The 21,720-nt window shown below is 50.4% G+C and overlaps 1 protein-coding gene across 3 annotated transcripts in view; it reads right to left on the bottom strand.

Annotated features, from left to right (window-relative positions):
* SREBF1 (sterol regulatory element binding transcription factor 1) overlaps window positions 1-21,720 on the bottom strand; it is a 45,862-nt gene that overhangs the window by 13,949 nt on the left and 10,193 nt on the right. For 2 of the 3 annotated variants that reach the window (XM_084818189.1, XM_084818188.1), the window contains 9 exons: window positions 13,673-14,059; window positions 11,472-11,635; window positions 11,254-11,382; window positions 9,648-9,863; window positions 6,877-6,991; window positions 5,957-6,147; window positions 4,874-5,078; window positions 4,503-4,687; window positions 1,754-2,015 (listed from right to left, as the gene is read on the bottom strand). In XM_084818189.1, the coding sequence (XP_084674315.1) occupies window positions 1,754-2,015; window positions 4,503-4,687; window positions 4,874-5,078; window positions 5,957-6,147; window positions 6,877-6,991; window positions 9,648-9,863; window positions 11,254-11,382; window positions 11,472-11,635; window positions 13,673-14,059 (1,854 nt within the window). Of the gene's footprint in view, window positions 1-1,753; window positions 2,016-4,502; window positions 4,688-4,873; window positions 5,079-5,956; window positions 6,148-6,876; window positions 6,992-9,647; window positions 9,864-11,253; window positions 11,383-11,471; window positions 11,636-13,672; window positions 14,060-16,745; window positions 16,923-21,720 lie in introns of those variants that run through there. The other variant, XM_084818190.1, reaches the window with a different exon arrangement.

Here is a 21,720-nt window from a genome sequence, read left to right as displayed (position 1 = left end):
AGTGCCTGGGCACGGTAATGGACTGGATGAGGGCTAATAAACTGAAACTCAATCCAGACAAGACGGAGGTACTGTCAGTGGGTGGTTCGTCTGCCCGGCTAGGTGATATTCAACCTGTTCTGGAGGGGGTTGCACTCCCCCTAAAGGATCAGGTTCGTAGTTTGGGGGTGCTCTTGGATCCAGAACTGTCACTTGAGGCACAGGTGAACTCAGTGGCACGGAGCACATTTTATCAGCTTAGGCTGGTATACCAACTACGCCCTTATCTGGACAGACATAGCCTAGCTACAGTTATCCATGCTCTGATAACTTCTCGTCTGGATTACTGCAATGCGTTATACGTGGGGCTGCCTTTGAAAACGGTCCGGAAACTTCAGCTGGTCCAAAATAGGGCAGCAAGATTGTTAACAGGGACTGGCCTGTGAGCTCATATTACGCCAGTACTTTTCCAGCTGCACTGGCTGCCAGTCCATTTCCGGGCCCGATTCAAAGTGCTGGTGTTAACATTTAAAGCCCTTAACGGCTTGAGGCCAGGTTACCTGAAGGATCGCCTCCTCCCATATGTGCCTGCCCGGACCTTAAGATCATCATCAGCGGCCCTTCTCCATGAGCCCCTGCCAAAGGAAGTGAGGCGGGTGGCTACTAGGAGGAGGGCTTTTTCTGCTGTGGCACCCCGGCTCTGGAATGAGCTCCCTAGTGAGGTTCGCCTGGTGCCTACATTGTACTCCTTTCGGCGCCAGGTGAAGACCTTTTTATTTTCCCAGGCATTTTAGCATTTTAGCTTTCTAAATTTTTATCTTTGCTGTTTTAAATCTGTATTTTAAACTCCTGTACTGCTGCTAGGTTTTATTGTGGTTGTATTGTTATATTGTGGTTTTAATGTTCTATATATTTTAAATTGTTTTATTGTGTGTTGTTTGGTTTTAATTTTTGTGAACCGCCCAGAGAGCTTCGGCTATTGGGCAGTATAGAAATGAAATAAATAAATAAATAAATATTCTGAGACGGCTCTTGCCATCACGCGGTATGCGTACGTACATATATTAAAAATCATTTAAATTCTTTAAAATGATTTGCTGCCCATTTAAATCAGGAGCACTTTCAAATCAGGAGTACTTTCGGTAAAAAATATATTGAATTAACTGATTAGTCAACTAAGCCAGCCTACACCCCTCCCATGTGTTGGACTACAACTCCTATCATTCCCGGCCAGCATAGCCAATGACCATGCTGGCCGAGGATGATATGAGTTGTAGTCCAACACATCTGGAGGGCACAAAGTTGGGGAAGACTACGATAGATAGATAGACAGACAGACAGATCAGTGGAGGCTGGTGGCACTGATTGTGGTGGGACTGTTATTCATTCTTGGTTTCAGTCAGAACCAGCCAGAACTCTAAAGGAGTTATCCAAGGTGCTGAAGCTATTTGGGGCATAGGGTTCAGCACCTTGGATAGCTCCTTTGGAGTTCTGGCTGGTTCTGACTGAAACCCAGAATAGATTCACAGCCCCACCAAAATCGGAGCCACCAGCCTCACAGAGACAGACAGATAGATATATTGAGCTATTCCATGTGTATTTCTTTAAAACAAAGGCTTAAGCCAAAGATGGGAGAAGCTGATGTAAACAGGGAGAGGCTACAGGGAAAGAACAAGAGTGCCAGACCGCAAGCTTACCTCGAAGACTTCACCCCACCCTCCACACCTTCGGTCCCCCTGCCTTCCCTTTGCGCCACACCGTTCTGCAGCCCTACCTGTCATGTGGAGCTGGTGCAGCCTGTGGTACACCAGCGCTGCGTCACAGGCACTTTTGCGCACGTCGGCCTTGAGCTCCCGGTCGCGGAAGAAGCCGCCAGCCCGGCCCGCCAGCCAGCGCCCCACCCAGAGCCGCTGGAGCACATGCCGGATCAGGTTCCACAACAGGCTGCAGGTCAAGTCCAGGTTGGAGGTTGGGAGCGGGCGGCCCAAGGCTTTGAGCGCTGTCCACAAGTTCTGGGAGGCCTGAGCAAAATCCCCCTGAGGGAAGAGGAAACAAAGAAAAGAAAAATCCTTGTAAAAAAGCAAGAACAAAGAGGGGACTTTTAGCCGGGGGGGGGGGGGGTGTTTCCTGAAGGGACGTCTCCAGAGGTTGGGGGATAGAGAGGCAGAACTGCAACAGACTCGCTGTGCTTGTTGAAACTGTATTTATTTAAAAGGCGGACGCATTTGTTTATTCTGGCATCATTGTTACATGTATTGACTTCCCTTTCTTCATTATCTGAATTCTATACGTGCCCTTTCCCTTATTTTATAAATCTGTGTTAATCCCACCCTGTTGTTTAGATCTGATTGCATTTCTAGGAACCTCAGATCCACTACGAATGCAAATGCTTTGCATGCAGGAAGTCCCAGCTTCAATCCCTAGCATTTCCAGTTACAAGGAGGTGACAAGACCTCCTGAGACAGACATCTCTCCACTGCACCCTTGGAGAACTGCTACCAGTCAAAAACTGGCTAGATGGATCAAGGCCCTGATTTAACATGTTGACATATATGTTCAAGAGGACAGGACAAGAAAGTCACTTTACAGGAGGGAGAGATCAGTTCAGAGACAAACTGAAGCCTCATCTGAGCGAAAGGTGGGCTGGTCTCCCCTTTTCTCTTTCCCTTTCTGGCACCTCCTTCTCTCACTCTCTGCCTTTTCCTTCCTCTCTACCTCTTCCTTTCCGCCTACCAGGGAAAGGACAGATCACCCTTGCCAGAGGTCTGAACTGACTGCAGGCAGGGGCTTTTGAAATTAGGCTGAGGTCCACAGGCTGCTGACCCCTGCTTTAGTGCAATGGGTTTACACAAGCATGGAGAGAAACGAAGCCTTTTATGTTGCTTTTTTTCCCCTATGGAGAGTGAGAAAGCTGCAGATCTTTGGAATTTACATATATATCTTCATTTTGAGCTCCAGACAAGGGAGCTTATACTCCGAAACACACAGAGCACACAATAACCACTAGTCATTTTCTAGCACAGGAGACATGCTCTCTTTCTTGGTTTTTTCAGACTTCTCAAATGAGTGTCATGGTTTTCAAATGCTTTTCAAGAGTTCCTCCATGACAAGATCGGTAACAGCAGACAAACTCCCCTAGAAGAAAGCCAAGTTACCCCAGAAACCGCCTGACCCCAATCATTAAGATCTCTCTGACAGACACAGAGCTGACATGGGTAAGGGTCCTCTGAAACTATTAGGCCTGAAAACCACCACTATAAGTGAGATGCCCAAAACTAAAGCAGGTGCTATTATCACCTCCCTCCCTCTCTCTCTCTCTCTCTCTCTCTCACACACACACACACAAACACAAAACAAATCAGGCAAATCTTCCGTATTTGCACTGCCTTGCCCCCACTGTAAGATTAGGAAATTCAATCATTACATGCCTCCAAGAGAATTCAGGATTAAAATATGGGATTCTGAAGGCTAATGCAACACAACACAGTCTCTTGGTCCAAGAGTAATTAAACTTGTCTTATCTTTGAAGCATCCCAGACTGGAGACAAAAGTGCCGGGCAATTAGTAACGGATGGTTGGCTCATTGGTACTCTTTACTGATAAGACAGGAATCCAGACCAGGTGCCAGATTTTGCACTTCAGGCACCATACAGCCCATAATGAGACAGACACTCTGTCAATGCCCATATTAGATTTATACTGACGTAACACTCACAGAATCATAAATAGGATCATAAACGCAATTAGGTGGACCATAACAGCAGGAATGGGATCAGATCAGGTCAACAGAAGGGAACTTCTCAGATTGTAAATACAGTAGATATGTTTTGAGAAGACAGGCTCACAAGACAAGATGGAGCCAAAGAAATAATTCTTGTGTCACAAACACACCTGTAACATGTCATGGGATTATGGAATATTTTTATATATATTTTGTTATAAGCATCAATCTTGTTAAGAGGTTGGATTTCAACAGTATTGTTTAGACATAAGTTGATTTATGAACAAAAATGTGTCCTTAGGAATTAAGCTTAATGGGAATGAAGTTTATTAAATGAAGCTTAATAAAGGAAGAACAATTTAAACATATTTGATAGCCTCCAAAGTAGATAAGGAAGATTTTGAACACACAACATCGCTATCCTTTTGGATCAGGTTCCCCCAATGTATCACCTGTAAACCAGCCTGGTAAACTTGAAACTAACAATTGTATTTGGCTCTGTTAGAAGCCTTGACTTAAGATGATGCTGAAAGACGTATCTGAATCTATGCATGCATAAGCTTTGTATGTGGTACTGTTGTACTGATATTTTTATAGCAAAGAAGCAAAAGATCTTATAGAAAACTCTACATGTCCTATATCTAGAGTGAAGAATTTAATCTTACTCTCAGATGGCGTCTTGCTGTGTGAGGGATCTAGATATTAAACAGGTAGTCTGGGGTTGCCTACATATTGATAACATAGTTTAAGAGAACCTCTGAAAAAGGGCACATGACACACACAGACACACACAATTGCTTACCCGTGCCAAGTCTAAGTCAGCCTGCTTGCGGTGCCTCCAGAAAAGAACAGAAGACTCTGAGTGGGGCCGCGTAACGGGCTCACCATAAATGAAGAGCCGGACAAAGGCACCGAGAACCACCAGCATGTTGACCAGCCAGAAGATCGCAGTGGGGAAAAGCCACTGGGGCCAAGCAACAGGAGCATCTGGGCACAAAGGCAGGAGCCGTTAGTGACTGCGCGACCACGGGCACGGGCGCTGCAGGATTTGTGCTTTAAGACAAAGTCCACCCCAGGACAACCCAGATTCTAACAACCTGCAGGCTTTGTGCAAATCGAGCCCACTGCCTGTCCCAGCCCTGAGACTCCGCACAGATCCTGCCGCGCACTCACCGCTCGCCTCCTTCTCGGCCATAATGCTGCGTCCAGAGCCACTGGGGCCACCAATATCCACGGGGCTTGTGGGGCCAGACCCTCTCAACAGGGAGGAGAGGGGGTTGAAAGAGAGGCAGAGGAACACGAAAGCACACAGCGCCATGCGGGATCGGTCCAGCATCCCCAGACTCCCTGGGGAAAGGGCCTGGCGCTCTGGCTTCACCTGCAATAGCCAACGACAACAGCGGCTGAGTAACGGGAAGAGAGCCAAGTTGGTGTTATTGGCTAGAGTGGTCTTCCCCAACGTGGTGCCCTCCAGAGATCTTGGACTACAACTCCCATCAGCCCCAACCAGCACAGCCAAGGGTCAGGAATGCTGGGGGTTGTAGTCCCAATGGAGGGCACCATGTTGCAGACGGCTGAGCTAGCATCTTGGACTAAATACTGGGCACAACCAGGTTCAAATCCCACCCCAGCCATAAAACGCGCTGGCTGACCCTGGGCCACTCACAATCCCTGAGCCCAACCTACCTCACAGGATCGTTGTGAGGATACGAAAGGGGGATCGTAAGAGGGGAGTTCCTCAGGAGGCAGGGAGGGATAAAAGCGTAATGAAGGAATAAATTCACAGCACCTCAGGTTGCGGAAGTGGGGGCAGATGAAAGAGGGGCATGATTACCAAAAATGATGGAGAACGTTGCAGCTCTGCTCAGCTTCCAAAGGAAGGGCCATAGCTCAGCGGTAGTGTCTGTGCAAGGTCAACGGGTCAATGCCTGGCAACGCCAGTTTAAAAAATAGAATTGAGACCTCAGACAGCAGGGTGGGGAGAGACTCCGCTAGGGAGCCACTCGAAGGGGATAATACTGGGTGAGATGTGGGAGTGGCCTGGGCCTGTAGAAGACAGCTTCATAGATCCATGTTAGATACCCCTCTTCACGTGCTAATGAATCTAATTTTTGATCCTCATCTTGAAGGATGAATATGGTAATGGAGATCAACACAGATCCCGTTTTTTAGAAGGCTCCCCCGGGAGAAACGCTCTTCTCTGGTCTTTTTCCCAGCCCTTTTCCTGACACCCCTCGTTCCCCCTTGAAGCCGCACCTTGGCCTCCTCGCAGAAGGGGCTGTCAGGCTCCGAATCGCTACCGCTGGCACCGCTGAGAGAGAGAAGGCTGCTGTGAGAGGGGGAGCCTGCATCCGACGGGGGCGGCGTCAGGGCATCCATCAGCTTGATCCCTTCTGCAGAGTCCTCCGTGTTCCCGCCACATGTGGCCACCAGGTCTTTCAAGGACTCTGGAGAAGCAAGAGAGGCAACAAAGGCGTGAAACAAGCTGTAGGGATTCGCTGAACAGCAGCTCGCTGCTCAGTTGATCTCAATCTGCACTCAGGTTTGCTACCGCTGTTTGTTTTGCGCAAATGGGAAAACTGCGCAAAACTAACAGCTAGTGGAGATGAATTGCGCAACCCCCAAATATGCACAAATTTCCCCCATAGACAAAACCGTGGGTAATTTGAACATTTGAGCAATTTGAAATTTGTGCAAAATCCAACAGGGAAATCTGCACAAATCAAACACGGGCACACATTCGAGAATTTGCAAACCTTCTTGGCGGACATGGTCTCTTCACAGACATATTCAGGGTTGTGAGGAGGGCATGCTCCCATGTTTTGCAAGCAGAAACAAAACTCTCATACATCCCTCCTCCACATAACTAGGTACAAGATTAGTATGAAATGTGGGACAGAAGCGAAAGCCATTCTACTTTTGACCAAGAATGTCACTGTTCCCAGAGGGCTCTGTTTCCACTGGTTACTGGGCAACAGTGCAATTGGCTGCTGAGCAGAATTGCTAAGGTCTGGCACATTGCAAAAAATGGCCCCTGCTCTCCTGCCAGAGGCTCCGAGAGGGAGGCTGTTGCTAGGCAACTTGCGGCCTAGGTCACCAAACTCCCAAATCCTCCCTCTCAGCTGGTCCAAACTCTGGTACCAAATCCGAAAGGAGCAAAGCGATGTGAAACTCACTGTTCTTCTGGGAAGCCATTTTGAGGGCCAGATTCTCAGCCTTCAGTTTCTGGTTGGCCTGCTTCAGGAAGCGGATGTGGTCAATCGCTTTCCGCAAAATGGCCGACTTGTTCAGCTGCCAAAACAAGGGTGTGGCGGTTTGGGTGGGCAGAGAAAAAGGACAGTTTCTGAAGCGCCCTCTCCTACCCATCCTCGCACAACAAAGGCACAAACCAGTGGGAAGTTCTCCTGTGCAAGCCCCGTTGAAAGGAACAAGAGTTACCATACCATCCAGGTCACAGAAAAAGCAAATTCTGAAAGGAAGTTTCCAAAATCCCTATCACTACAATACCTTTATTAGACCATCTAAACTTGGTCCGAAAGAAGCATCACAGAGGAGCGGTGACCTTGGGGGAGAATGCCATAGACCCTAACCCTCACGACATTGATAGCTCTGTCTCAGATTCAGGGGTAGATGCCGAGTGGCCACCTGGCCCCAGGGCCCACAGGTGTCTAAAGGTACAGGCTCAGCTGGCTACCATACTCATGAGCCAGGGTCTACTACTGGCTGCCCATTAGCTCCCAAGCCACTTTCAAGGTTATGTTTCTTGTCATACAAAGCCCTAAACGACTTGGGATCAGGATACCTAGCAGCCCACCTTCCCCTATATATACCCAGCTGAACTTTAAGAGCTTCAGAGGAGGCCTTGCTGTTTGCTTCTTGACCAATAGAATCTCACCACATAAAATCTCGACGGTGGGACTTCTTGGTGGTGGCTCCCACCCTCTGGAAAACCCTTCCCCCTGCAGTTCGAGAAACTGGGGTATGTTTCAAACACCTCCTGAAAACACACTTGGACAACCTGGCTTTCCCTGACTGGTAATTCATTGCAAAACCCTTCCCCCTGCAGTTCGGGAAACTGGGGTATGTTTCAAACACCTCCTGAAAACACACTTGGACAACCTGGCTTTCCCTGACTGGTAATTCATTGCAATTAATCATACCCTGCTCCACCTTTCTGCTCCTATGGTTTTGTATTGTTACTGGAATTGGTTTTAATAGCATATTTTAAATGTGATTTTAAGAACCACTTAGGGATTTTATTATATTAAGGGCACAGTCCTATGGGATCTGCCCTTAATACTTGTCAGCCTCAGAGCTGGAGGCATGGCAGAGGCAATTTGAGCTAGGGGGGCTTTTTCGCCTGACTAGCTTCTGATGAGGAGTGGTATATAAATATTGTAAATAATAAAATAAATAAATAAATAAATAAATAAATAAATAAATAAATAAATAGCAGAGGCGTCGCGGAGGGGGAGGGAAGGAGGCTGCGGAGGCCTCAGGATGCGGCGTGAGCCAGCCTCTCCAGTCCTCTCCCCGCTCATGGGAACGCCCCTGCACCTCCTCGGAAGGCAGCCGTCATGGCTCTCTCTGCGCAAGCCACATGGGGGAGGGGGTGGGGAGCTCGGATTCCTGGGTCCGAGGTCGGAGCGCTGTCTCCGACCTCAGATCCAGGAATCTGAAATATTCTATGCCCCCCCCCCCGACTCTGTCTAGGGAACCTAGGATTGCTCCCACTGCAGTACATAAGTATTACAAATAAACTGATGGCCTGCCACCTGAGGAATAGTTTGCTTGCTTGCTTGTTTATCTGTAATATTTATATACTGAGTGGAGCTCTGAAGACTCTGGCTGAAAAGCATTCCGTTCCAGACGAGAGTTGCTGGAACAATGTCTAAGGACCAGCTCCCTGACTTCTATTTCTCTGCTACCCTAGCTGATCTTTGGATCGCCTTGTTTTGGCTGTGGACAGCCCATTGACCTTGCTTTTGGAATTCACCCTGACTGGATCCCCTGAGCTTTGTCCCAGCACCATCATAAGCAAGACAGGGGCCACAGAACCATTGACAAGGCAACAGTAATGCATCACCCCAGCAAGATGACCCCAGTATCTTGAGAACATAAGAAGAGCCATGCTGGACCAGACCAAGGGTCCATCTAGTCCAGCATTCTGCTCACACAGTGGCTGACCAGCTGCCCACGGAAGACCCACAAGCAGGACACGAATGCAACAGCCCCCTCCCGCCCATGTTTCCCAGCAACTGGGGTACCTAGGCTCACTGCCTCTGGTATTGGAGGTAGCACATGGCCATCAAGACTAGTAGCTACTGATAGCAGTCTCCTCCATGAATTTGTCTCATCCCCTTTTAAAGCCATCCAAATTGGTGGCCATCACTACGTCTTGTGGTAAGCAGTCTTAGATCCTAACTTTTTGATTCTCAGTTGTGCAGATCAGAGCTCTGTGCATGCAGAAGTGTGACAGAGAAGGGATGTGTTTCAGTATAGACATTTATGCTAGGGCTGCAATGAATATCTGCTGATTTTTATAATCACCGGGCCGGCCCTGCCGTAAGGCAGGGTGCAGTGAGCTGCTTCAGGTGCTGTCCTGAAGAGCAGAGAGAGGAAGGCAGGAGCTAGTGTGTGCATGTACAGCAAGACTACGTCTTGTGGTAGTGAATTCCACAGTTCAGCTGTGCGTTGTGTGCAGAAGGACCTCCTTTTATCTTGCGGGGGAAGGGGTCAGGGTTCCCCACCACACCCGGCAGGGGCCATTTCAAGGCCAGCATGAGAGCAAACTGCTCCTCAGATAGCGCTGAATGATGGAGGAAGGCAGAAGGTGGCGCTGCAACCCCACCCCCAGAACGGAAGCTAGGGTTAGGAGAGAGGCCACTGAGCATGTGCCAAGCACCGCCCGCTGGAGGCATGGAGAGACAGATACCGGCCCATGTACCTTGGCTTCCGTTCCCACCACCAAGACCTTGAGCTCGGAGATCTTGTCGTTGATGGAGGAGCGATACCGTTTCTCGATGGCATTGTGCGCCGTGCGCTTCTCGCCTTTGTTCTGGCTCGCCAGCGGCTTGCCGGCAGTCAGGCGGTTGATGGGAAGCTTGTCGGCATCCACCATCAGCGGCACCGTTGCCAGGATGGCGCCCCCGCTCACCAACGTCTACAAGAGGGGAGAAGAGAAGGAGCCGTTGCCAGGAGTTTGCTCCTGTGCTCGAAAGAGCGCTCGGCTCCAAGTGGCCTGGCTCTGGAGGTCAGAGGGGCAGCATGCGCTGACCTGTGCCACCGGCCAGGGGGGCAAGGGACACGGGCCAGTTACACCCCCTTCCTCCCAGGAAGAACAACACAGCAAGCAGAAGACCAGCCTGGCCTCATCCGCCAGCCGGAAGACTTAAGGCCTGCTGGGTTATGTCTGCATGTGTACATATACGTGTGAGTTTGGGGGTTTCTGTATTATTACCTGATGCTTATAAGCCGCCTTGAGAATCATTTGATTGAAAGGCTGGCTACAGATCTTAAAAATAAATAAATGAATGAATGCTTATAAACCTATCTTTGCATCCATAAGGGCTAGAAACATGTCTTTTTTCCCCCAATGACAACGATTCTTACCATCTAGGGAAAAGAGAGGGAAAAGGTCAACTTAGGATTAAAGGCATATGCCACGCAATTTTAGACCAAGATTGGCATTCAATAAATTTACTAAAATTCAAAGGAATTTTACATTTTGGGGTGGGAGGGGTGGGGAAGAACAAGGAGGCTGTAATCACGTTGAATTCTTTACCAAAAAGCAAGATGCAAGAGGTCAGCCAAATATGATGCAACAATGTTTTTTTCCGCAACGTGGGATTTGATCCAGCACTCAGCCAGACAGAAGACTTCAAGGAGGAGTGTCGAACGCTTGCCTCATATCACATCAGACCATTTGCCATCCAGGACCTTCTGCATGCAAAGCGGGTGCTCTGCCGCTGTGCTATGCCATCCCCCCCCCAGGCCATGTCCTGCCCAGTTTTGATCCAGGGACCTTTTGCGCCTTGGGCCGCCATTCTGACGGCCACTACGTGGTGACGTAGTGGTCAGTCTGGAAGTGCAGGCACTCATCCTGACAGTCCCCACGGCCACATCCCCAAGGACACGCAGGCAGCTGGGTCGATCCATATCTGCTCACCAGGCCCACCATTTCCATCTCCACCACGAGCTGGTCTTTTGTAAGGGGCCTGACTGCCCATTCCAGACCGAGCCACCCCAGAAGACTTTGCACGACAACAGGGAACAATGTACTGTTGCTGCGAAAACTCATTTCAGCCCCAGCTGCTGGGAGGACTGCAGCAAAGCTTAGAGGGAACTGGGAATTCTCAGTGGGGTGGCAGAGGACATCAGTATCCCAGCTAATAAAATGGTGCCGGGGCTGCGTCCCTGACAGCCCTGGCTGCACCACATCACCGCTGCCACACTATCTCAGTGCAAGCAGGGCTCGTTTCCTTAAAAGCTCTCTTTCTAGGAAGTGTCTCTACAAAGAGGGGCACAACGGGTTCGGCGGTGGTGCCCCTTACCGGCATCTGCAGCGGCGTTGACTGGACGGCTGTCGAGGTGGCCAGAGAGGTGATGCCTGAGGTCTTGGCTCCAGAGACGGTCGTCAGAAGCAGGGAGTCGGCCTTGATGAAGTGAGGCTGGAGAAGGACCTGTGGCGAGAGGGAAGGGGTCAAGGCCCAGGCCTGCGTCGCTGCCGACTAGCAAACCAGACGGATCCCGGCCCACAGCCCCTGCTCACCGGCACTTGCTGGATGTGCGGCTGGATGACCTGGGGGGCGCTGGGGGCCAGGAGCTGCTGAGGGGTGATGTGCTGCAGCGGAGTTTGCATCGCCACCGGCTGGGCCTGCGGGGATGTGGCAGGGAGGGCTGGCGGGGTCTGAGAATGACCTGCTGGCTGGGGATCTGAGAGAGAAACAAGGAGCGGTGCTGCAGCATCAGAACAGAGGCCCCTAGCTAGTCCCGGTGCTGGTTCCAGGTTCTGGAGGGCCCTTGGCAAGACACCCTCCATGAGCACCATCCCTCAGTGACTCTACCTTCTCTACCTTCTCACCACCGTCGTCACCTGCTCCTCCTCCTCTGTCTCGTCTTGGCTGGCTTGACAAGCAGCGCGCCAGGGCGCAAGGAGGCCATGGCATCTGCTGCTGCTCCTCCTCACCAGGAGGCAGGCAAACAGGCAGGTTGCACTGGCGAAGAGGAGGAGCATCTCAGTGGGCACTTCCTGGCATGCGAGCCCGCAGCAGATGCCCATCCATGCCTGCCCTTGATGCCAGCCCTGGCTAGTCCCACCTCCTGTTTCTCACAATGGCGGCCGGACAGATACGTCTGGGAGGCCCACCAGTAAGGCATGGTGGGGACAAAACCCTCTCCCACCGTTAGTCCCCTAGCAAGTGGTATTTGGAGGTAAATTGTCCCTGATCTGGGAGGTTCTGTTTAGTCAACATGGCTGAGAATATATACGAAGAGCCCTGCTCGCATCAGAGCAAAGATCCATTGAATCCTGCATCCAGTTTCCCAGAGATGCCTCTGGGAAGCCCCTTAAGAAGGACATGAAGGCTGCAGCCCTCTCCCATTGTGCCCCCCATGCAACTAACATCCACAGATAGACTGCTTCTAAGCATCATAAGAACATCAGGAGAGTCCTGCTGGATCAGACCATGGGTCCATCTAGTCCAACATTCTGTTCCCATAGTGGCCAACCAGCCGCCCACAGGAAACCCACAAGCAGGACAGGAGTACAACAGCACTCTCCTGCCCATGTTCCCCAGCAACCGGTGCACACAGGCTCACTGCCTCTGGTACTGGAGGGAGCACATAGCCATCAGGACTAGTAGTCATTGATAGTGTTCTCCTCCTCCATGAATTTGTCCAATCCCCTTTGAAAGCCATCCAAATTGGTGGCCATCACTATGTCTTGTGGTAGAGAATCCCATAGTTTGACTCTGCGCTGGGTGAAGAAGGGACTATTTTCACTTGTCTTGTTTCTCCCACTTATCAGTTTCATGTGATGACCCGTATGAGAGGAGGAGGAACATGTCTCCCTACCCACATTCTCCACGCCATGCAGAATTTTGTACATCTCCCCTGACCCTCCTTTTTTCCACAAGCGAAACAATCCCAGCTGTTGCAACCTTCTCTCACAGGGGAGATGCTCCAGCCCCTTGATCATTTTAGACACCCTTTTCTGAACTCTTTCCATCTCTGTAATATCCTTTTTGAAGTGCGCGGACCAGAACTGTACACATCAAGGTTCCATACAGAGCAACCACCAAAGGAATTGAGAAACCGCTGTGAAAGCCAAAGCCAAACAGAAAGACAACTGCGCTACTGTTCACGGTTCCTGACGCGTTTCAGGAAGGTCTCTTTATTGAGGGCAATTCTAACATTCACAACTTCCAAGTAATGCTTAGAACTCCTCGACAAACTTCCAGGACTGAGTTAAAAGCAAGGAATCTTAAGCACTCTTTGGAGGTTGTCAGTGTAACAATGGCCCTCGATAAAGAGACGTTCTCGAAACACGTCGGGAACCCTACGCCTTGGTGCAGCTGTCTTTTTTGTCTGGCTCAGGTTTTGAAGTTAAGTTTGACTCTTTTATCACTCCACGGCTGCTACGGCGCACTGAATGGGTCAAATTTATCTTCAAAATGAGCTAAATTTGACCCATTCACTGCTCCATAGCACTAATGTGACCATTAAAAATGATTTTTTTTGTACACCCAGCAGACTGTCGTGGCCTGAAGGGGGGAAGAGGTCCAAGGTAGCAAAACTGACCTCCCCAGACCCCCCCCCAAAGTTGCCCACCCCTGAGCTAAAAGTTTCTCCTGCTACTTCCTATGGATGTAACCGTCCTTAAAGGCACAGGAGCACACCAGGCTGCTTCTTTTCAGTCAGTTGGCAAGCCCAATCCCCCCTTGTTTTAAAAACGAAGACAGTGTGCCTCACCAGAAATACCACTCTGACTTGGAAAGCCCACCAATGGCTGTGCTGAGAACTGGGTTTGGGATGTCGGAACAAAACTCGGAGTCGTCGTTCTGGCCGACAGGAGCAGTGCTGGAGGCTGGCCGGCCGTGGAAGCCATGGGCTCTTCTTCCTTGATCTCCATCGGAGCGGGCGTCGTGTTCGGGCTGGCCGTCGGCACGGGCTGGAAACTCAGCGGGGGCGGTGCTGGAAGCTGGAACAAGCTGGAGGAAGGTGGGTTGCTTGCCCCCAGGTAGCTACTGAACAAGCTGGGCCCGTGCGGGTTGGGATCCAGAGTGGCATTTGTCCCAAACGGCGCATCAAACAGACCAGGGAAGTCACTGTCTTCGGTGGTGATCAGCTGGAGCATGTCTGTCAAAACACAGCAGGAGGGCAGCCATGAGAGGGCATTCGGGCACTGATGAATCCGGGGACTACAAAACAGGGGGTCGGACCCCCGTCCATACAAGGAAAGGCCAAGGGAAATAGGACTGCGCTGCTAGATCTCATGCGCTGTTTGTAGGTGAGCTGCACACTACGTTCAGCATCTAAGGTCCTCCTCCAGGTACCTCCTCCAACGGAGGTTCGGAAGGTGGCAACAGGAGAGAGGTCCTTGTCGGCGATGGCCCCCCAATTATGGAAATTATCTCCCTGACAAGGCCCACCTGGTGCCAACATGGCTACATTTTCTGCACCGGGTTAAAACGGCCCTCTTCTCTCTGGCATTTGGCAGCATATAATGACTTTTTAATTAGGTCCTGCTCTGTCTTTGGCTGATGGTTAAAAAAATTGTTTTTAGATATATGGTATCTGTGTGTGTATTATCTGTTTATATGGTTTTTATGTAAATTCTTTTTTTCTACTTTGTATAATGTGTTTTAATGGTTTTTAATTTTTGTGAACCACCTACAGAATTTCAGCTTTGGGGCAATATAGAAATAGAATAAATGAAGTGAAATAAATAAGCCAGGATTCACCCAATTCCCAGCACTGATAGCTGCAGGCTGGGCTCTGGAACTGGCTTGCTCATTAGAGGTCTTGGAAAATGCGATGTAAAAAAGTAAAGAAATTAGTGCATCTGACCACGTGCAGAGTGAGTTCACACATGGGTATTACCATCTGGGATTAGTGGGGCAGGGAATCCAAGTCAGAAGTGGGTGGGTGAACAGCGGGGCGGGGTTCCCAGACATCTCACCCTTGAACATTAAGCACCCTAAATGTGGGTTCTCCAAGCCTCAGAGAGTGAGAGACCTCCCTGGCAAAGTGATCGGCACCCTTTCGGTTCGGCCAGGGAAGGGAAGCTTGGCACCTCTTTCTGGGACCTCTTCATCCAGGCACCTGCTCCCGTTTCCCGGTTTCACAACCCATGCCCAGCGGATCACATGGCAACTGGATGTTCTTCTGGGCTCAAACCCAAGAGCTGCTCACTGTGAGAGCCAAAAGGTGGCTGGATGATCCTAAAGACACAGCACACAGGTCTCGGATCGAAGGAGAGAGTGGACCTGTCCTCACAGCTGCAGCGACTGTGGGATACGCCCCCCTCCTCCTCACCACCGATGCTGATTTCCAGATTCACTGTCTGACTTCCAGATGGGCCAGTAGTCTGCCCTGGCATAAGCCAGCTTCCTACGTTCTACAAAACCTTGGCTAAAAGCAACTCAACTCACAGCCCTCCGAATACCCTGCTCATGTAAACTCACCTATTTTATTTTATTTATTCATTACATTTTTATACCACCCAATAGCCAAACGTTCTCTGGACATTTCACAACAATTAAAGCCATCAGCTACAACATGACAAAACATAATATAAACCTTTAGAAGTTTAAAACAGAATAAAACCAAAGTTTCACACACACACACACACACACACACCCCCCGAGTAAAAGCAGAGCAAAGACCTAAAAGCACAGTAACACGTTTAATAACAACAAAGCCCAGGAAAATAAAAAAGGTCTCCACGTGGCACTGAAAAGATCACGTTGTAGGCACCAGGCAAGCCTCTGAGGAGTGCCGCCACTAGAAAGACCCTCTTCCTTAGTAGTCCCCAGCTCCCCTCATTTGGTGGGCGCAGACGAGGGCCTCTAAAGATGATCTTTGGGTCCAATCAAGTATATATAGGATACCACCTATCTGGAAACTCCGTTCCAAGAAGTTTGGTGCTCTCAACCTGCCATGCCCACCAGGACTGCTAGAAATGCATGTCAAATAGCTCCCCAAATTCCACAACCCTCTACATAACACCACAGGGATTTGCAAAGAGGCGGGACAGGAATCCTGTACTTTGTGGATCTAGGCATCTATCCCATGAGTGAAGAATTATGTGCAACAGAATACCCCATGTTGCAAGCCTCCATTATCCCAATCTACCTAGGATCTGAATTCAATGTGCCTTCTCTGCACAGCTCTGTGTCAACAGAACTTCTGCTTCTCTGAACATCTTGAGGATTTCCAGGCCCACCTGCACATAGCTGATCCCCTATCACATTCACAAAACAACAGATCCCATCACTCCTGTAGGCTCCATTTGGATTCACGAACTGTTCGAACTGTCCAAAAAGTGCAATTTAGCTTCATCGAAAGTATGCAGAGTTCCCAAAAACTGCTGCATTTTGCCCGGACCGAAAGCAATCACACAAATATTCACAAAGGGGCCGCTAAAAACAAAGCTTTGCATTCTCATTCTCTTTAAGGGAAACGTTTCCCAAAATGTCGACAATCGCCAACTTGAACATCATGGTTCGAAAACTCTGAAATCCATTGTGCACGGAAAACTGTTCTGTCCCCATCACCTGCCTGCCCTGAGCCCCATGTTCCCAATTCAAATCAAGCTGCTGCTGCAGTCCCTGCTGTACACAGCCCCCCCCCCCGAAAAAGCCACAATTCTTCTCTGTGGCGAAGAAGGCGCAACACCTGCACTGTTGCCCCTGCACGCTCCTGCTCTCAGCCGCCGGGGAGACCGGATGCCCGTCTGGGGGGGAGAGCAGCGAGGCGGGTGGCTGCACATCTGGACACAAAAGAGGCCCCATAACTGCAGGGAGGGGGGCAAGAGGGGTACCTTCAAAGGTGCAATCCATTCTGGTGGCACCTTACAGAGAAGTCCCCACTTGCTGCACCTTGGGCCCGCCAAGGACCGGGCAAGTGGCGATGGACCCAGACTTGACAGTCCCGTTGTGGGAAAAGTACAAGTCAGGACTGGGATTTGCCTGCTCTTTTTTCAACTCCCTCTCCAGCCACCCCCCCCACCCCCACCCCCCCCACCCCCCCCCACCCCCCGCAGGCTGCTGGGAAGAGGGTGGAATTGTCAATCGGGGATGGAGCATGAGGTGATCCTGCTTGGCCAATCAGGGCCGGCCGGGCTGCTGCAGCCTCCAAGGTGAATGGCACCCAGGGTTACTCCCGTGCATCCCGGATTAACCCCTTGCCTGCCACAGGCGGCGGCAGGGTTACTCTAGGTCAGCCGCACAGTTAACCCGTTCGGAGCCGCACCGTTTCAAAAGTCAGCATGTCAGTGCAGACACGCGCACATGCATGCGCCAGCTTTATCTCCTTCCTTCCTTCCCTGCTTGCTTGTTTGAGGGCCCATTCTGCCCATGGCTTAGAATGCATTTTACAAGCGTCACCACCCCAATATGCCAGATACCATCTCGGTTTCGGTCCGCAGACATTAGAACCCGCTGCTATATGTGCTAGCAGATTGTGATAGGATGCTTCGTGTTAAAACCCTCGCTTCAGGTGTGCATGGGATTGCCAAAGGACCAGGAGGAGACCCACCCTGGCCTGCACTCGTGTCCCTAACAGCTCTAACACCCAAGGGTGCCCGAGACTTTTTTTCTGCAATTCACAGAGTTTTAGGGGAGGGGGCAGAATGCTGGTGTCTTCCGCTCCCAGGGCTTCTCCACATGACCAGTTTATCCCACCACCACACCGCTGTTTCTGATTCCTGCTCCAGCATGGGCTCTGTACACTGGTCGCTTTTACCTCGCTGCAGTTCACTTATTATCTTTTCATGGGGGGGCGGAGCCTCTTATAAACACCACTACTCTTGCACAACAACCCTTACACATGGCGGTGGCATCACACCGTTTCCTCCGTGGTACCTGCCCCTCGCAGATTACTGGGCGGTGGGTTGTGACTGACACAGCCACACAATATGGATAGACAGCAAACACCTCACCCGCCCAAGACAGAGCTTTCAGTTGCCCGGCGGACCACCAGAAGGTGAACATGCTGGCCATTCCATGTCGTGCCGAGTTTGGCTGTTTCATGATCATGGCATGGCGGGCGGCATGCCGCTCTGACGGACTCCCGCCACGTTGTGCTGCGCCAGCAAACAATACGAAATGACGAGGAGGTGGAAGGGTGCAGGTGTGGTGGGGGTGACACTCCCACCCCGGCGTTGTCACAGATGCCATCATAACTGCACCCCCCGCACCCGCCCCCACACAGTGGCTCATTTCGCCATGGTACAAGCATATGGGCTGGCACTGGCACTTTCACGGCATGTCCAGAGAAAATACCGCATTTCCCCCATTCTGAAATGACATGGGACAAGCGGGGGGAAAGAGCGGGAAAACCACTGGAGGACAATGATGTCACATAAAGCACCTGGAAAATTCCATGCTTGAGGAATGACAAACACACAACAAAACCCAGGAGCAGAGACACCCCTAGCCTTCCCATCTTTTTCCCCTTCTTCTTCCATCTTTTTTCTTACCAGAATACAATCTGTTAAGGGCGAGAAGACAGAATAACCGCACAGTGTCTTTTGACTGGTAGTGCTAGGAGCCCTCGGTCAGGAAGCACCCCAGCAGAAGGAACTTTTAATGGCTTTGGAGATCAGCATGAGCCTCTGCAAATCAAGCTGCTGTGAAAGGCAGAGGAGCAGGGGTGGGTTAAAAAAGCTGGCAACCCTACCAACAACCTTCAAATCACTTGTGAAATGGAATAGACAAGTTATTGCGCCAGGCAGAGCAGTAAGAAAAGAGAACCAGGTTGACTACTGTATATCAAAAACTGGGTGCAAAAGTCCAGCTGCCACACATAGCTAGAATCTCTGTGAATCTCCGCTGGCTCTGTCGCAATATTAAAGGACGATTGGAGATCCCAAGAATAAATTGCACAAGTGTCACATCCAAGACACTAGATTTATTTTTTACCTTGGATTTAGTACATTGATATTACACCTGTTCTAACATTCTGTGACAGATCATGACATAATGCAGCCCTCTTCCTCAACTGGGACCCCTCCAGAGGTTTCAGGCTACAACACCCATCTCCCATGGCTACTGATGATGGGAGTGGTAGTCCGACCCATCCATAGGGCGCCAGATGGGGGAAGAAGGCTGATATACTACATCATAGTCACCAGAACTGCCTTGCTGGAATAGAGGAACAGAGTCCAACCGTCCTAAGCAGAGATATTCCTCCAAGCATGACGAGGAGTGGTTGAATCACAGGGAGCTGGGAGCGGAGGGGACAGCGCTGGGCTCTTTACATTTTGCGATGGCTCCCTTAGCGTGTGTTTTTAGAAGGCTACAGGAAAGGGGGATAAGCAGATGAGTTGGCTAAAATTGGGTGGGTTGGGATCAAGGGACAGGACCGATGAATTTCATTAAAGGCTCAGTCCTATGCATGTTTAGATAGAAAAAAGTCCTACACCTCCCAGCATTCCCCAGCCAGCATGTGGTGTAGTGGCGAGAGTGTTGGACTGGGAGCCAGGAGATCCGGGTTCTAGTCCCCACTCAGCCATGGAAGCTCACTGGGTGACTTTGGGCCAGTCACAGACTCTCAGCCCAACCCACCTCACAGGGTTGTTGTTGTGAAGATAAAACAGAGAGGAGGAGGATCATGTAAGCCGCCTTGGGTTCCTTGCAAGAGGAAAAAAAGCGGGATATAAATGCAATAAATAACAGGATTGCACCCTAAGGGCGGTGAGAGGGAGCTCAGGGCCATTCGAACACCCTGCTAAAAGAATTAATATCTTCCTCCTTTTCCCTCTCCATTCCTTTTTCCTTGTGTGCCGTGACTTTTTAGACTGTAAGCTTGGGGACAGGGAGTGTCTTCTTTTATAGTGGTTATTTGTAAGCCGCTATAGGATCCCTCTTTGGCTAAGAAGAGGCTTAAAAATACGCTAGATTAATTCATTAAGGACCCCCTAACTTCTCCTCCCCACCACCAATCCTTTGAGCACAGCTCATAAGCAAGACACAGAGGCAACAGCTCTCCCCTGCTGCATGTCACAAGCATCTGTTATCTGAAGGTGGACTGCTTTTGTCCATGGAGTTTCTATTTAGCCATGACAGCCAACCACCCTTGATAGGCCTATTTGATTATTAAATTTGTCTAATCTTTGAAAAAATAAAAATGGCCTAAGCTAGCAGCCATCGTGAGAACATGAGGTCATTAATTCCACTGATTATGGGCTTGCTAAAGAAGTACTTCCTTGGGTTAGCCCTGAACCTATTGCCAGTCAAATTCACTGAATTGTCCTGAGTTCTAGTCTTACCAGAGGAAGCAGGGAGGACCAATTCCCTCTCTCCACCCCATCTCTAACTTTGCCTTAATGGAGAAGCTGACAAAATAGTCTTGAGTTCTAGTCTTACCAGACGAAGTGCATGGGGGAGTGCGGGGGGGGAGACAGACACAAATTCCCTCTCTTCACCCCATCTGGAACCTTGTATTAATGGAGAAGTTGACAACACAGATACACATGCAGACAACGGACAACGGAAGCCCGACAATTTTGGTGACAATTTCTCAAATTTGTCAACGTGGAAAAAGAGTTATTCCACCCCTAGATTCACATGGAGGTCTATAGAGGGGACTGGCTCAGCTCATTTGCAAGATTCCAGCATTAATGGCAAAATGAAAATGATGTAAAGAGACTAGTCCTGATGGCTCTGTGCTACCTCCAGTATCAGGGGCATTATGCCTACGTACACCAGTTGCTGGGGAACACGGGTGGGAGGGTGCTGTTGCACTCGTGTCCTGCTTAGAATCACAGAATCATAGAATAGTAGGATTGGAAGGGGCCTATAAGACCATCGAGCCCAACCCCCTGCTCAGTGGGTTCCCCACGGGCAGCTAGTCGGCCACTGCGTGAACAGAATGCTGGACTAGATGGACCCTGGGCCTGATCCAGCAGGGCTCTTCTTCTGTTCTTATGAGACAAATGGTGTGTTTATTTTGTGTTTCTGTTTATTGAAAAGTTTACAAAATCAGTCTTCTGAAGGAAACATCCATCAGCCCCCCCCCCCCCGCGCAACCAGCAGCCACGTCCTCCCGCCCACTCCAGTCTAAGAAGCCCCAAAATGCTTTTAGTTCAGAGGAGGTGCTGCCTGCAACCCTTCACTCATTTCAGCTGCGGCTGAGGGGAAGGGCCAGTCACAGACTGGCGAAAATCAATCCACGAAACGTGGGGTGCGGGCAGGGAACCGCACACAGGGGCTGATGACAGAAGGTCCCACATTTTGCTGGTGAGGAGAACTACCCAACGCTGGGAGAAGGAAAGCCTGGATTCCACACAACTGATTCAGAAAAGGAAGAAAACATTCAAACACCCTTTGGCGACCGGAAGAAAGGAGGGGAAAGAAAGCAACGCTCTGAAGAGGCAAGGAAGAAAACACACATGAACGTAAATGGCAGCAGCACCCAGACACAACACAGACGTGTCGAGGCGGCCGCCATGCAGCGTCTGGGCGATGCCAGGCGTTGCTCTGCCCTACTTCTAGAAGTGGGACTTGCCCTTTGTCCCCGACAAAGTCCATGCCTGCAGCTCCGCTGATGACTCCAAGTGACCTCCTCGGAAGGGCAGAGGTTTGCTTTTCAGGCAGGGCGGTCACAACATCCGCCTGCCCAGCACAAGGGACGGCACGTGCACTCCAGGCAGCCTCTTCTGCACCTCACAGGAGGCTCCCACACCCTCTGCGGGAGGAGTGAGTTAGGGATGGACCTGCACGTGCAGCAGAACGAGGCGGGAGAGTCCTGACGTAGTAGGACAGATGGTGCTTCTTCAGACCGCACTTGGGGAC

The sequence above is a fragment of the Heloderma suspectum genome, chromosome 12 (assembly GCF_057233095.1).
Source record: "Heloderma suspectum isolate Gila_16-S chromosome 12, 16-S_ref, whole genome shotgun sequence".
Taxonomy (NCBI): Eukaryota; Metazoa; Chordata; class Lepidosauria; order Squamata; family Helodermatidae; genus Heloderma; species Heloderma suspectum.
The sequence above is the reverse complement of the archived record's forward strand: the minus strand, read 5'-3'. Positions and strand labels throughout refer to the sequence as shown.